This window comes from Haliotis rufescens, unplaced genomic scaffold (genome assembly GCF_023055435.1).
Source record: "Haliotis rufescens isolate VD_foot unplaced genomic scaffold, xgHalRufe1.0.p SCAF_55, whole genome shotgun sequence".
Taxonomy (NCBI): Eukaryota; Metazoa; Mollusca; class Gastropoda; order Lepetellida; family Haliotidae; genus Haliotis; species Haliotis rufescens.
The window spans coordinates 199,621-217,361 of record NW_025964279.1 but is presented as its reverse complement, the minus strand read 5'-3'; the positions used below and the strand labels follow the sequence as shown (position 1 = coordinate 217,361).

Here is a 17,741-nt window from a genome sequence, read left to right as displayed (position 1 = left end):
AAAAGATTAGTCATAAAGGCAGCCTGCTATTCACTCTGTGAAATTATAGTTGTTTTTTTTGTTTTTTTTCAAAAGTTCACCAAGTACATAATTCAAATGTTTCTTTACAACAACAAAAACAGTCAAGAAATGAATATATATATATATATATATAAGAAAATAATAATTTATTGTATGTAACATATATACTGGTTTACATAAAAAAGATAATAGTACTGGGTGATTGCAATAGATATTAAGATAATTATCACTTTATCCATGCATTGCAATCTAGAGGTGACATGGGCAATATAACACCAATAGCCTGCTATCCAATAGCCTGTCATATAGACTCTGAAACAAATATATCCAACACAGCTCATGCAAGTCTATTATAGTGGGCAGGTCTAGAATATTGCAGTTTCTGAAAATGAAGAGTCTCTGGGCTTCTTTTTATTATATTTTATTAAGATAATTTAACAACTTTTTTTCTGAAAAAAGATGTTCATTTCAGAGACTAGATGTAAGTCTATAATGCAACATATGCATATCTTTATGTCTTGTTCGTACCAGTTTGTCAAACACCCTGATGTGATAACTTATATATACTTCAAATTTTACAATGACGGTTGCAATATCATCTTCTTGTCTTCTTCCATGGAACAGGTGTTGAAAATACAGGGGCAGGCTCTATTGTCTTGAGAGAAAAAAAAGGTATCCTGTTTATAACATGACAAACCTTTAGATTAAAGTTTATAAACATGATTCTGAAGGTGCCACAATCATGGCTAGGAACAACTTTCCAGAATTGCAAATATCTCATTCAAAACATCAAAAGTGGCATGTACATAAAGTTAATTTGCACTTTAGTCCTGTCTATCAATTTAAAAGACTTAAACTAAAATAGAGTCGACGTGGAGACTTAACATAAAAAGGGACCCCATGCCTTCCTCCAAAATTACACAACAAATCCGCCCTCCGTTCACAGTCAAAGTCGGCTGCACACTCTTGCAGCAAGTAAACATGGAAACTGACAGATGAAATCGTCCCCCAAATGAAAAAAATCTCTCACTGTCCAATTTCAACAAAGGGGCCAGTGCCCAGTCTGCTTGCTTCCGCCTCAGATCTTTTCATCGCATGACAGAGCTTGTCTGTTTGCTTACCAAGTCCAACTTATGCCAACTTTTGCCATATCTCCAAACAGATGCAAGTAATATCGGACCTGTAGAGATCTGGAGTAGAATAGGTCTTCAGCAACCAATGCTTGCCTAAAAAGGCGACAATGCTTGTCGTAAGAAGCGACTAAAGGGATCGGGTAGTCAGGCTCGCTGACTTGGTTGATGCATGTCATTGTATCCCAATTGCATGGATCAATGCTCATGATGTCAATCACTGGATTGTCTGGTCCAGACTCGATTATTTACACACTGCCATCATATAGCTGGAACATTGCTGAGTGCAGCGTTAAATAAACAAAGAAAGAAACAGCAAGTAATATCAAAACATATCTGTGACATCATTCATCTATTGTTCGAGCACTCCATTATTGATCAGGAATGGACAGTTGGTTTTCTTCTCTGCCGCTGTTGCACCTGCACCAAGCTCCTTGGTGTGTTGATCTTTACAATGCATGATTCATTTAGTAAACAATTCTAATCTTCTCAAATCTTCAAAGTTTTGATAGTTGTTCTACAATAGCTGTGTCAATCAGGGTTAAAGTGTCTGTTCAACAAACTGACCCTGGCATCATGATGATCATCGTCGTAACAGCCTGGAGTAGTTTATGCAGCAAGTTGCAGTTTACCACAATTAACTGTCTTCACGAACGACTGGTTAGTCAAAAGCCAGGTTTTCAGTAAAGATCATGTTTCAACACTCTTATCACAGATGAAATATGTAATATAAACTAACACTTACATTATCGGGCCACAACCACTGCAGAATCCACAAGACTGCTACATTGAGGACAGCAGCAATCACAAACAGCTTCCCGGACAGTGGGCCACACTGGTAGTACCTGCAATGCAACATTCCTTATAATTAACTTCATGATGCTGGAAATACGGTTTTAATTTTCAGCAATATAATGCTGGGGACACACATAATGTACCCATGTTGGGAAGCAAATCCATGTCTTCATCATGGGCAAATGCTTAACCACTAGGCTACCACACTGCCACAACTTAAAATATGACCTGTGAAGAACTTGGTCAGAATAGGTCTTCAGCAACCCATGCTTGACATAAAAGGCGACTATGCTTGTCGTAAGTGGTGACTAACGGGATCGGGTGGTCAGGCTCGCTGACTTGATTGATGCATGTCTTCGTATCCCAATTGCGTGGATCGATGCTCATGATGTCAATCACTGGATTGTCTGGTCCAGACTTGATTATTTACAGACCGCCGTCATATACTGGAATATTGCTGAGTGCGGCATAAAACAACAAACAAAACAAGCTGAAATGCTCATGTGCAAAACTGATTGGTCAGCTGAACTAATTTGACCAATTGTCAATATCTTTGGGGGGAGCTGGGATTTTATCCCCACAAAATTTCTTGAAAAAAATAATTATGCTTAAGACTTTTCCCTTATGACCATTAGAAATAAAACTAGAAACAGTATTGATTGTTAACCTCAAAAGTCGATCAGGAAGGTCTCGTGTTGGCTTCTGGCTAACTGTATTGTACACTACTTCTGTTCTCTTTGCAACATTGCGCCATGTGTAAAGGTCCTGAATTCTCTCGTGTGCTTCGTGAGGGGAGACAACTCTGCCATGTTTTTTGTCCTTGATTGCTCTTTCAAGTTCCTCGACCAGAGCTGCAAAAACAAGTTGTGAAGTTGGTAAAGAACCTTTCAATGACAGCAATCTTCAAAAACAAGTATTATCACAGTAGGTTTTAGTGATGGTTGATAGAATGACCACTATTCTATTTTGGTATATAATCATTGTAAGCCTATGTTAAATAGGAGTTACAATAGACTAAGATCATTTTGTGAAAGTGGGTCCCGTACTCTTGGGGTTTCAATTTGGTCATAGTTGCTCAACTATTGACATAAGTGATTCTACTTTCATTTTCAAAGTGCTCAGCACTGACCTTTGACATTGGGTTCTGCCAGGTAGATGAGATCAGGGGGCAACACCTCCCCAACACCCCCGACTCTCGTACTTACGACCTGAAGCCTACAACACAGAAATGAGTGAGTGAGTGAGTTAAAAATTAACGTCACATCGGCAATATTCGAGCCATATAGTGACGTAGATGTCACAGTTTAACCCTCTGAATGACAAATTAATTTTCTGACACACATTTGCAGGAGTTCTGAAAAGTGAATGTTGTGTGAGAATTGCAGTCGCACGGTACTGGGTCTACCTCTGGCTATAAACTTACGCAGAGAACTTACGAATGATATCTAAATTCCTATACTATACGGTCAAAAATGAATTGCAAATATAAGATAACTGTTGTCAGAAACTTTGTTATGTGTAAACAAATCCAGTAAATTTCGACACTTTTAATCACACATCAATAAAACTACTGTGCAACCCAGCAGTAGAAACAAACATTTTGGTCCACTCGTCCTTATAATGATGATATATAGCAAAACCCTTAAAAATGGCAAATGTTTACTCGTCCTTATAATACCTTAACTATTGGGCAGTTTGGCCAGGACTATAGGACAAGTGCCAATTTTTAACCCTGCAACCCCCAAAAATTATTTGACAGCTATATATAAACTGTAAGAGCACAAAATACTTCCAAAATCTGAACAACATAATGACATCAAAATTTTAACCCCTTGATGCCTACGTTTTTGCAATCATATGTAAAACGTTACATATACAATACACAAATAACCTTTCAGGGCGGGGCTACGAAAAGGATCAAACAAATGATTATATTATACAACACGTGTGGTGTAATTTCGTAAAAAATAAGTCTGACGAAAAAAGTGCAGCTGGTAAATCGTTAGACATTAAAGTTCCGTCAATCAAGTGCCCCAAATAATTTTTTATAAATTCCTTTCACAAATGTGTGCATGTGTATTTTTCAAAAAAATACCCATTTTGTTAAAGTTATATATTCAGCTTTTGTTTTGAGACAAGTAATCAGATACAATCTGACAATCTGAGTATTGCTGTTTGTGTTTATGTTTTCCATTGTAACAAAGAGAAATAGTCAGAAATGCAGTTAAATAATGCATGATTTTGCATTGGCATCATGCAGAAATTATGAACCTTCATAATTCATGTTAAATTTACCAAATCATTGAAATGTATCTATTTCTAATTCCCTTATTCTTCCCATGATACTCTTCCCATCCTTATTCTGAAAAATGAGTCATCGTATGCAACGAATAGGAGAGTAACAGTGTAACAGTGTAAGATCTGAATATGGCTTTGTTTGCTTTACAAACAAGTAGTTTTCCAAGCACAGCGTTCGTTTTCACACCTTGTTTATTTCGCTTGATTTCATCAGGAGCATTTGTGTTAGACAAACTAAATTTGTCATATGATGCTAAAATGTTTCAGGAATTCAGGCATGAATGTAGGGCATCTGAGTGTGAAATATATCTCAAAACCAGCATACAGGAAATGTGATCTTGTTGACACTATTCAATATGGTGGAAAGTTCACTTTGGCGTTCATGTCTGCATATTTTCTAAAACATGCTAAACGGTTCTTGGGTTATTTGCAACGTTACAGAATGATGATTGGTGACTTCATCAATAAAATACTAAATAACAGATACCCCTGATCACTAATGTGCTTGTTTGAAGTCTCCATGTAAATATCTGGGTCCTTATTCATAAAAATGATGTCCTGATTTCAAAACATACAAGAAGTAACACTGTGAAAGGTGATTTATAAATATATAACATAGCTACCCAATAAATCTCAAAGAACAATAAGGAACAAAGCATGTTTTTTTTTCAAGATAAAACCTTGTTCTATCTTGACTTCATTTCTGGAGATCAGAACATGTGATCGCAAATTGATGATGTCTTAAATTGGATGACGTTATTTTTTAGGGGAAAATGTCGAGTTAGATGTTTCCCAATGATGTAGCTGGGAGATGCAGATAAACGCAGTGGCCGAACTATCACACCCAAAAGTGGGAGAGATATGACAATCAATTGGTATTGGGAGGAAAGGTGCAGTTAATCGACAAATAATCGACCATTTTACATTTTATTGACATACATAAAGAGGCTGTACATATGTTGATGTCTCATATCAGAACTAAACACTAAACGACTCATGGTCGTTGTTTATCTTACAATAAAACAATGCAGGGTGAATAAACCACTCAGGGCTATTGTCAAAGTAGCAATAATTATAATGAACCTAATTTTCAGTAATTTTGCTTAACCACATACGGATGACATCATTAAGAGAATTTCCCACAGAATGGAAAGTGTTACTGTATGTGCGAGCATAATATGTTTTGAGATTTATTCAACTTCAAAGTGAGGGTTAAAAGACGAGAGACATATATGTCCGTGTGGGATCCAGGGGGGTAACAATGGCAGTAGTTTCAATGTGAGAGTTGAACATGAAGCTGTATCTGGATGATACTCATTACGTTTTAGGGACACCATCCAAAACACTATTAGTAAGTTGAGTGAGTGAATGTATTTCCACACCTCATTTTAGCAATATTCCAGCCATATCATCAAGGTCTACACCCAAAATGGGCTTCACATGTTGTGTGTGAGCCTTGTGGTTTTTTAACAATTCCTTAAACATGTTAAATATTTTCAAAGTTTGAAGTTTTTTTTTAACAAAGTATTGTTCATATTTTACTGTCAAAAACAAATCCTAGCTTCATGCTTGTCCTTCCACTCAGTTCAGACAAGTGGAAAGTTAACAGACTGGCGGACAGATGATCTACAGGCATACGATTTGTGACTCACCCACAGCATGCTGCCTCCACTATGGCAATACAGAATGCCTCAGTCAGGGACGTATTCAGCAATATATCCCCTTGAACAAGAACCTGAAGGAACAGTCATTTGTTATCATTGATAGATAATGTGTCACAGAATGAACCTTTTCATGGTTTAATTCCAGGATTAATCATATTTTTCAGTACGTTTGATAGTTTACCATGACAAAAGGGCAACTAGACAAGTTACTGAAATTACTAAATTTTGTAAAACTTTGTAAATGAGGAAACAGTTGCAGCTTACGCCCCGAACTTGGTCGTGTTTGAGTGGACCTAGCAGAGTGACCCGGTCGTGAAGTTCATATTGCTCTCTCACTTCCTCCAGAACAACCCGCTTCGGCCCGTCTCCCCCTGAAACATGATAGGCATAGACTCATTGGGACCTCACTTACAGGATCTCCTCAGGGGAAAGTTGGCTGATTAATCAGTTTAACAAATAAAAAGTACAGCAAAGCAATAAATAACTCTGACCTATGATAAACTGCACGTCTGGGTATCTGGCTGTGATCTGGGGGATGATACCCACCAGGAAGTCCATGCCCTTCCTATATACCAGGCGACTGACGACCACCACTGTGACTGAAACACAACACACATAGAGAATACTAAACCAGCTCCAGTGTTGTACCAAGTTTGAGAAACGAGTGAGTGAGTTGGGTTTAACGCCGCTTTTAACAGTATTCCAGTTATATCACGGCGTGTCAGCTTAATGTGGGAGGAAAGCCCGAAGTGATGCAGGTCTCAGAAGTTTACCGCTTTGGTGAAACCTATGAGCACGGGTATGGTGTGGACAAACCTAGAAACATAATCGGGACGAATCGGGATTTGAACCCACAATCATAGGTTCCTGGCGTGCCAAAGGGACGCAACTCTGCACAGCGAATTGTGGTGCCTTAGACGACTGGGCCACCTGTGCCCCCTTCATGAAACGAGGAAACAGTTCTGGTATCTCACGATACAGAGTAGACTTTGGTGGCCTAGTTGTCTAAGCGCCGCAATTCGATGTGCAGAGTTGCATCCCTTGGACACACCAGATACCGATGACTGTTAGGTTCCATTACACAGTTCACCCAGATTATGTTTCTGGGATTGTCAGCACCACACCCGTGGTCATGGGTACCTGCATAACTTTGGGCTTGACTCCCACATTAACTGACATGCCATGATATAACTGGAATACTGTTAAAAGTGACGTTAAACCCAACTTGCTCACTCATTCTCTTTGAAACAGACACACAGTAGCCAGCATTCATTCATTCATTCATTCATTCATTCATTCATTCATTCATTCATTCATCAAAGGCAGAGCAGTTAGACAAATAAAACTAATACAAACACATTTTTAACTGATTGTGCCATATTAGCTCCAGGTAGTCAAATCAAAAAGTTAGAGCTCCGTGCAAACAACAAGGTAACTGCACTGAAGCTTAAGACATTCAGAAAGCTGCTATCAGATAAACATACATTTTAAGTGATTTCAGTCTTGTGGGCATTACTAGACTTTCAGATAGCTGCTGTTAGATAAAGATACATTTTAAGTGATTTCAGTCTCGTGGGCATTACTAGATATTCTACCAAGAATTTTGAAAATACTCAATTTTGATTGGTCAATCAGAGGTATCAAATCACAATGAACCTCCTCTGATTGAAACAGCTGATTTGAGGTCCGCATTACCGCGAAACCTAATATTTTCAGAAGAGTACTTCTTTCACTGTCGGTAGGCATATATAAATAATCATATCTACAATTATAGGCTACAAAATGGAAAGTTGCAGTTACAACAATATTCAAACTTGAAAGGATGTGTGACAGTACATTTCGTGCAGAAAAAAGGACAGAAACCACAAAGAGAATGTATTTCAAGTTTTTAGGACAACAGAGAGCTTGCTTTTTTGTGATTTTCTATATCCAACTGTGACGTTATATCTTTTGTGTCACAGTGAGTGATATGACGTCATAATAGTGATATGAGGTGTAGATAAAAACCTTTGCAATGCTTGCTCAGTTTACTTGAGGGACTGGACTGGACTCGACCCATGCCATTTCACTCATTATATTTGCTAACACCAAAGAGTTCGTGTTTTATTTAGTCATGATGGTAGAAAGGAGATAACATGCTTTGTTTTCAATGTAGAGCGCATTTGGTCCTATATTCAATTTAGCGTGTTAAATCTACAGGTGACCTAGCTCTACATTGAAAACAATGCTAACCTCCTAAGTGTATGCCTTTAAAATTAATCTTTAACCTACACTGCTAAAGTACTTACACGTTGAAAAATACTGAATGAGTTCCTTTCTCTTCGAAATACTTTAAACAATCAAAACAATTATTGCCCAAAATCAATTTTTCGAAAACAGTTTGTTTAACTTGCTGTACATCCTTGATTCTCCAGTGCTTCATATTTTCATTCTGTTCACAAAGAACAAAATGGAGACAAAATACACTGGAAAAATCAATCACAGACGTTCCAGTGACATTTCATTTTCCTCATTGAAAGTATATGTCCATTTACTATCCAACTGCAGCAATAGAAACTAACATTTTTAGTCCACTAGTCCTTATATAAATAAGAAATAGCAAAACCCTTTAAAAATGAAACTTTTTTACAAGTTCTTATCATCCATTCGCCATTGGGCAGTTTGGCAAGGACTGTAAGACTAGTGGCAATACAATCTGATGATCTCTTTTTTTCAAAATAAAAAGTTCCTGAGCACTTTTTCACCAAATCTTTGCAAAAAAAAGGATTTGCGTTTATTTGACCTCAATAAACATGAAATCCAAGATAAAGTGGATATCTGGAAAAAGTCCAACCATTGGTAACTATGGTAGCAGAGTTCTTACTTTTATCTGGGTTCCTCTTGGTTGGGTCCGGCATAAACATGGTAGCATCCACCGCGTTAGGTATAACTGATACAAGTTCTGGGTTGATCCGAGCTCTCAACACTGTGTTCTCTTTACTACAACAAGGGTAAATCATACACTAAATATACATAAACAGAGGATCAGAGTTTGCAAACTTTTCATATACTGAATTAGAATCTGATTAGATTGTTTCAGACAAACATGTATCTTCCAAATGAGGGACTTATGTCACTGTATGTTGTTCTAAACCGTACTCAGCAATATTCCAGCTGATTTTAAACATCTAGTCTAAGCAAGCCAGTTAATATGTAGTCTACAGCCATTGGGGCACGATGATACAGTCAGGGTTTGTTTGTTTGTGTGTTTGTTTGTTTGTGTGTTTGTTTGTGTGTTTGTTTGATGACACACAGTTGGGATAAGATGACACACAGTCAGGGCACAATGATACAGTCAGGATTTGTTTGTTTGTTTGTGTGTTTGTTTTTTGTGTGTTTGTTTGATGACACACAGTTGGGATAGGATGACACACAGTCAGGGCACAATGATACAGTCAGGGTTTGTTTGTTTGTTTGTTTGTTTGTTTGTTTGATGACACACAGTTGGGATAGGATGACACACAGTCAGGGCACAATGATACAGTCAGGGTTTGTTTGTTTGTTTGTTTGTTTGTTTGTTTGATGACACTCAGTTGGGATAGGATGACACACAGTCAGGGCACGATGATACAGTCAGGGTTTGTTTGTTTGTTTGTTTGTTTGTGTGTTTGTGTGTTTGTTTGATGACACACAGTTGGGATAAGATGACACACAGTCAGCGCACGATGATACAGTCAGGGTTTGTTTGTTTGTTTGTTTGTTTGTGTGTTTGTTTGATGACACACAGTTGGGATAAGATGACACACAGTCAGGGCACGATGATACAGTCAGGGTTTGTTTGTTTGTTTGTTTGTTTGTTTGATGACACACAGTTGGGATAAGATGACACACAGTCAGGGCACGATGATACAGTCAGGGTTTGTTTGTTTGTTTGTTTGTTTGTTTGTTTGTTTGTTTGTGTGTTTGTTTGATGACACACAGTTGGGATAAGATGACACACAGTCAGGGCACGATGATACAGTCAGGGTTTGTTTGTTTGTTTGTTTGTTTGTGTGTTTGTTTGATGACACACAGTTGGGATAGGATGACACACAGTCAGGGCACGATGATACAGTCAGGGTTTGTTTGTTTGTTTGTTTGTTTGTTTGTGTGGTTGTTTGATGACACACAGTTGGGATAAGATGACACACAGTCAGGGCACGATGATACAGTCAGGATTTGTTTGTTTGTTTGATTGATGACACAGCGATAGAAACTAACAGTTTTAGTCAAATAGTCCTTATAATGATAACATACAGTAAAACCCTTGAAAAGGACAGAATTCTACTCGTCCTTAACTATTGGGCAGTTTGGTAAGGACTACAGGACCAGTGCCAATTTCTAACGCTGTGACACACAGTCGGTGGATAATGACACACATCAGTATAAAATGATACAGAGTCAGGGCTTGCTAGTGTAGCGGCCATAAAATTTCCGAGTCCCGTGATGGGATTCGAACCACGGACCTTCTGATCCGAGGTCAGACGCCTTGTCCACATGACCGAAGAGGTTAACCCCGTCAGCAAGCTGACAAGGTAAGGATGTCATCTGTGGGATGACTCCACGACCTGCTACACTAGGCTTCAAATTTGTCTGTTTACAGTCATATAATACTGCCTGGTGTGTACTGATCACACATTACTGATCTGCTGTCAGTATTATTACACAACATGATCCTTCTAGACAGGGACCCTTTCTGCGAATTGCAATGGAGTATGTTATAGATATTAAAACCTGTCACATGAAACACATTTAATTCAGAAAATGTCCTTTATTGTGTTAATGATGCCATTTTCTTTTAATATCATATTAAAAACCTGAGTGAGTGAACGTTGTGTGAGGCTGTAGTCAGTAATATTACACCAATGTCAAGTCTTGACCAAGCAGTCAGTGCTATAAGCAACAATCCATGCCATGTAAGCACTCCCTTCAATCATCTCTTCATCAGTTGGGATTCTGGGAAAGAAAATAGGTCCCCAGGTACTTGACGCAAGTGGTGACTATATCAGCGATAAAAACATTTTGAGTCAACCAGTCCTTACTATGATAACATATAGCAGAATCACAAAAATGGCAAATTTCTACAAGTCATTATGATACCTTAACTATTGGGCAGTTTGGTAAGGACTAAACTAGTGCCAGTTTCTACAGTTGCTAAATGGATCGAGTAGTCAGGCTCACTAACTTGGTTCATTGCATGTCATCGTAGCAGTGATAGATGCTCATGATGGCAATCACTGGTTTGCTGAGTTAGGCGTTAAACAACAACAAAAATCTCAAAAATCTCTTTCAACAAGGTTACTGAGGACCTGTTTCCCCGATTCCATACACCCACCTGGTGTAGGAGACACATATCACGTGGTTGCAGTCAGCTAGAGAAAACTTCAGCACTTTGTTTGTAAGAATTGAGCTGGCATCTGCGAACCCAAACAGCGAGTGGTCGGTGAACACGGTCTTCAGCCCCAGCGTGCGTGCATGCAGCATGGCCTCATGCGCCAAGGTGGAGAACGCCTGCAGCAACAATAAATGAGATATGTTACAAACACAGGCATCACCATTGGGTGCTAAATCATCCTTTGACAATACTTTCTTTATGTTTGGTTTATGTATTTTCTGATTCTAGAACAGAGAAAAGTGAAAACAATTCCAAAAGTTCTATTTATTGTAGTGAGTGAGATAGGTGAGCTTTAAACAATATTCCAGTTCTATCACTTTTATTTATTGTAATTATAACATGTCTGACGTTGTTCCCATGTAATTCATAAACACAAAAATAACATAATATTAATGCCAAATTTCACAAAAATGTCAAATGAAAAATAGAAAAATTTCAAACAAAAATTCTGATCCTACATGTCTCACAACCCTTTTATCATACTGGTACAAAAGATATAACAACGAAAGTAAGTATGATCAATTTTATTTTTTGTCCGACCCCCTACCAATTTTATGGAAAAGCCCAAAGAATATGATGAGTCAGACCAAAGACGTATATAGATATATATTATATAGATGTCTTTGGTCAGACACATGTTCTAATCCTGCACAATTAAAGGGGAGATAATTCTGTGAGCTGTGGCTGAAACCGTAAAATTCCTCTCAGGTCTCAGTCCCTCTCACCATTTCACGAGTTGTTACAAAACAAAACTAACTTACAGAGCTCCAGATAAGTTGCAGGATTCCCATGAACAATTACACAAACTTAAAAGTACAACTGCTGAACTAGAACAAGCCAATCCACATGCTCAACAAGTTGAGAAAATCTGCCTTAGGACAAATATATGCACATAAAAATGAATATAAGCTAAATAGTACACACACTCAAATTCCTTACTTATTAATATTGACAGCTGACTTAAAATAATTAACATAATATGGTATTAACTGAAAATAAACGAAAAGTGATCAAACATGATCAAAGGGAGATAACTCAGAAGCCAGATCCTTTGTAAAACACTCAAATCTTATCATGTCTCCCTACTGCCGAATTAATGATGGCAGAGTTGACTTATGGATTTCAACTTCTATATTGTTTCAATGTGACATTTGGGTACAGATGCTTGTACTTCATCAGGTAAGTGTTAAGGGCATCCTCACATCATTTCTATCACGTAATATACTGTAAATCTTGAAATTTATGCGATTCAAAATTAAAATGACTGCTGACCCCAAACCAAAAATGCAACTCAATATTAATGTGACAACCCCCATCCCGTCCCCAGGGGAATGATACATTTCCTTACCTTAAATAGCACCGCTTATTAGCGCTAAGTAAAACACTTCCGTAAAACCAATAAACAGTTTATATGTTTATTCTGTTGACTGGCATTAAGGAGGATTAAAGACAAAAAAATAATTTAACCAACAACAGTTGACTGATTGGTATGCAGAGAAGGTGTCAACAAACTTGAAGTGGAGTAGTCAATGATGCCTAGTTTGACTCCAGCAGTGATAACTCAACAGATGCCTATTGTGTAATTCCTATTCTTTGAATGACAATTTTATGTACTTGTTACAACTGCTGCTCAATAAACCGTGTTTGTGTTTATATTCAAGTTGGTATTTTTCTCATTTAATTCCCGCTTGCGTTAATGTCAAAATTTACAGTATACTGGGTATTGGCTGGTAACACATTGCTTGCAGTGGCATGGTAAATGCATCTAAAAAAGTACCATGATTGTAAAAAGAAAATAGAATAACAAGCTTGCTAATACACACAGTCAAAGTGAAGCCTTTGACATTCAAGTCAGTTTGGTCCATCAAAAACAGGTTATAATTTTATGGAAATGAAACTGAATGGCATATTTTAGTAATGTTCCATATTTTCTTATACCCTATGGCGAGACACAAAGCCCACAGGAAACACTGCTTCATATAACTAGATCATGTTTCCTGAAGCAGGGATACTTGTAAAGATGGTCTGGTGTGACAATCAGCTGTCATGGTGACTCACAATTGAAAACTGACTCCAGTGATACTTACGGAATGTCCATGAACTATTGAAATCTTTTCTCTAATGAATATATTCCTCAGTAAGGGGAAGGTGGTGTAGATGGTGGGCAGTATGCACTGGTTGTAGAAAGGGGGGAACGGCAAGTAGTACACCTGTAATCACAAAGAACAATCGGTCAGGAATGTGCATGAATCAGACACACATGATAATCTTTAGGAGTGTAACAATATATCAAACTATCGATGTACTGCAATTGTTTGCCCTACGACAGTACTCTATCGAGAGGAATTCAAAAATACCCATAGTGTTGCCGATAGTATGCATAACAATTGATAGGTTCAAAAGTTGCAAGTCGTTATAAAACATCAATTATGCAAATTTCTAACCTGTCTGTGTGGGGGTTAGCAAGGATTATGACAACTTGAGATGAGCATTACCTCTTTTTGGTTTGAGTAGCTACAGGGGGAAAAAATATCATAGAACATACACAAACAGCTAAAAAAATGATTCCTCTGCATATTAATATGATTCACTGACAATTACAGAAAATGCACAGGTGCCAAGCAATGACTTTTAATATCAAACAAACAGAGTGAGATGTTCTTGCAAAGACGATCCAAGACTGTTCTATCATCACACTTACCTTTAAACCACTGGAGAGATATCGGACTCCTCGTCTGTTGCCATAGAGATGGGTAATGACAATAACCTTGTGTCCACGTTCCAGGAGGCAGTGAGACAGCTGGTATATGTGACTCTCAACTCCTCCCATGTTGGGGTAGAAGAAGTCAGACACCATGCTGAAATAGTCACCAACAGTCATCTAAGACGATGGAGCCTTTGTTCCTCCCAAACATGCAAATGCAGCGTTAGAAATTGGCACTAGACCTATAGTCCTTGCCAAACTGCCCAATAGTTAAAGTATCATAAAGACTAATAGAAATTTGCCTTTTTTAAGGATTTTGCTATATGTTATCATTATAAGGACTAGAAGACTTAAACTGTTAGTTTCTAATGCTGAAAGGTTTGATTATACTGAAAAATAAGCAAATCTTATTTGCTCACCAACAAGACCATATAGCCCTTTTGTATGTTAACCATTGTTAGTCATCTGAAATACCAATGACACTACTTGCTGTATGAGTGTTCATTGTAGAATTAAAAAAGTTGGGGACTTTTAGTCATGGTGGCAATCAATGTAATAAAAAAAGTAATCACTACCATTTTTGGGTTATGGCTGGAACTCCCTAAGCGAAAAAGGCTCGATGTTATTGTATATATTCAAGAAAATTAAATGTAATTGATGAACTAAGTAAATTTTCAGAAAAGCAACATGTTCTACCATGTCTACTCAGAAGACCTACCATACAATAAATTTACATTTATTCAGCAAACCAATCTGGAACATGTAAAAATGTTTGTGCATCCTTATGTATATGCCGTTAATATTTTATGAAAAAAATATGTGCATAGATGTTTTATCATTTGGATTGAAACAATAAGATCAGTTTCAGTTGGGGACACTATATTCATATAAAAACCTTTCAGATTTGTTTGCTGATTTCATAACCTTTCTATATGAAGTTGTGGAAACCTATTCGAAACATATTCAGGGATTACAGCAGTAAGGTTTAATCTGATCATAAAGTAAACACATAATATGTGAACTAATTAATCTGTATACACATGACCAACGACTGCATGAATATACACAGTGAATTCCTGAACCTGATCCTTAACACTTGATCTGTATGGCATCTTCTGTCTTCTGACCAATGTTTAGTTATTAATAATGCACAATTCTTATTCTATACATGTACATGAAATATGTTTCGCTTTTTAAAAGGTTCACAAAGGAGAGTTTGAGACGTGTGCATATGATGATATTTTAAAATGATTTTGCCTTTTGTTCCATGCTATCTTACAACTACCGTATTTCCTCTATTAGACGCCGGCCTCTCATAGAAGTCGGGTCAATTGTTCAGTGCAAAAAATAGAAGCCGGGCCTCTATTAGACGCCGGGTCGATCAATTGATACAATAAATAATCCCTTTTTTGGACCTAAATTACATAATGAGGACTCCCTTTCTCTTCCGGTAAGTCAACGTGTGTCAGAAAACGGTCCTTGATGATCATGAATAAATAAGAACCAATTGCGAATCTGTTATGGAACATAGGAAGTATGTAAGAATTGATTACGATACAGCCATGACATTTCAATTTGTGGACCCTTCCAAGACAAACATAAAACTTTTCCACGATTTCCCGAACGTCTGCAAACTGCACGGATATCTGGGAATCAAATAAGATTCAACTACGGACTTCGAGAATTGATTGAGATTTATCTACGCATATCTACGAAAACAAAAATATTTCCATTTTGTGACGATTCGGGACATTCGTGGTCTTTGTGAAATGAGGGTATTAATAGAAGCCGGGCCTCCAATAGACGCCTCTGGGCCTCCTCTAATTGACACCGGGTCAAAGGCTTGTCCAAAATAAATAGAAGCCTGGGCCTCTAATAGAGGAAATACGGTAACTGAAATATACAGGGCTGTGAACAGTGGTTCCATTTTAGAAATAGGCTCTTTTAGCCACCAGCTTCAGCTTTAGAAACTGGCACTAGTCCTGTAGTGTAGTCCTTGTCAAACTGCCCAATAGTTAAGGTATCATAAAGACAAGTAGAAATTTGCCATTTTTAAGTGTTTCGCTATCATTATAAGCTAGTGGAGTAAAGCTGTTAGTATCTACTGCTGAGCTTGATATTTCTGTAAGCTCAATATGCAGCCTTGATCATGCACCATTTTTTTCTTCGGTATAGGAACTCCAATAAATGCATAATTTCTTGAAAACTGTCCCTAAAAGTTTAAGATACAGAAAATGTGTTACCATATGTTGTGCTTCATTGTTATTTCTGAAGGAACCAAACAGATCTACGATGAAAGCCCGTTGAAACTCCTCTTCTGCCGTCAACCACGGAAGCTGCCAAGCAGACGACTTCTGTATCAATCGTAAAGCTAAATTTACAGTCATGGTAGACCACGCCGCAATAAATACGACATAGTTCCCATCATTTCACTAGGGCTCCTGGAATCGAGGGAAAGTAATTTCGCGTAAATGCAAAGAGTCAATCTATCAGAAAAACAATATTAATTTGTGTACATGTTGTCAAACTCACAATCCGGAAACGAACACTTTATGCATTTCCCGACGCTGAAGAGCTCTAAAACCCGGACAATGTCTCCTACGGAACCAGGAAATACCAATAGTCATATACAAGCTGCAAAACAACTGGTCTTTTAAGAATAAATGTGCGGAATATCAGACAGATTACATTTAAGAATATTTATGTTCGAAATTTTAAAGGAAAGAAAAATGCGCATCCATGTTGTGTTCATCCGCCTATTCTACCCGGGTCACTAAGAACAGCTAAATACTTAGTCCTGCACAATGACTGCGGAATATTTTATTTTATCAAAGCCAGTTTATATTAAAAAATATAAAAGCAAGTCTATCTAGCTTGAAACCAGCATAAGAAAATCCAGAGAAGAGAAAAGCATTGTCTAATAAAAAGTCATGTGTTTGTCTACTGAATGCTTATCATGAACCAACAATTCATTTTTTTCAAAAATGTTAGTATGGTTACAGATAAAGTATTTTTTTCTTTTCACTGATTCAAAACTTGCATTATTACTGCGGGTTTTTTTCAGTACATCACTGAACAAATTATTAGAAGTAAAACCTGTGGCAAAATTATCTTTCCCCCTTTTCCTCAATACTCAATTTCACTGAGCAATGTTACATACATCATAAAACAGAGTGCAAAATAACTGTTATTGGAAATTAGTATCTAAATTTTGTCAGTCACCTGATTGTACGGTCCAGGTTCGATTTTTTACAGACCGCCGTTATATAGCTGGTATATTGCTGAGTGCAGCGTTAAACAACAAACAAACAAAGCAAACATACAAACAAAAACGTATTTTCTTTTCTCCGAAAACTGAAATACACACGAATAAAACGCCCTTAACGATATTCATCGAATATATTTTTATTTTACGCGCTATCCAAGGGACCAGATACTATTAGCAGATGTAATAAAGTCACTGTAAGAGATTGTGAATTAGAACGCCGAGCAATGCTAAGGGAAACTGACACGTGTGTCAATATTTCAAAACAGAACATGTTATTACAAACAAACAATAATCCAGATGGTCTGCGGTTTACTTTTGAAAAGGAAATTCGGCGAAAAAGCGATTGGTTGAAGTCTATTTGCGTTGTTAAATTATTGTAAATGTGTATTTTCATATTTCAGTTACCTGGTGTAATAATTGATCGTACTTCAGGTACCTGGTGTAATAT

The 17,741-nt window shown here is 37.4% G+C and overlaps 1 protein-coding gene across 3 annotated transcripts; it reads right to left on the bottom strand.

The window, feature by feature from the left end:
- Nucleotides 1-146: 146 nt before the first annotated feature.
- On the bottom strand, nt 147-16,592 carry LOC124121424 (phosphatidylinositol N-acetylglucosaminyltransferase subunit A-like). Of its 3 annotated transcripts, XR_006859030.2 has the most exons (13): nt 16,269-16,592; nt 14,023-14,179; nt 13,409-13,531; nt 11,262-11,437; nt 8,772-8,887; nt 6,400-6,507; nt 6,173-6,279; nt 5,897-5,979; nt 3,076-3,161; nt 2,614-2,797; nt 1,897-1,996; nt 504-676; nt 147-473 (listed from the first exon to the last, which is right to left on the bottom strand). XR_006859030.2 is itself a non-coding variant. In XM_046484423.2 (12 exons), the coding sequence occupies exons 1-12, from the start codon at nt 16,283-16,285 to the stop codon at nt 617-619; spliced, it is 1,317 nt and encodes a 438-aa protein (XP_046340379.2). In that variant the 5' UTR covers nt 16,286-16,592; the 3' UTR covers nt 147-616. The 3 variants fall into 3 exon arrangements, 2 of the variants coding, with proteins under 2 accessions (XP_046340379.2, XP_048241148.1); XM_046484423.2 differs by having other exon boundaries at nt 147-676; XM_048385191.1 differs by lacking the exons at nt 147-473; nt 504-676 and adding an exon at nt 1,345-1,852 and having other exon boundaries at nt 1,887-1,996.
- Between the last annotated feature and the right edge of the window lie 1,149 nt (nt 16,593-17,741).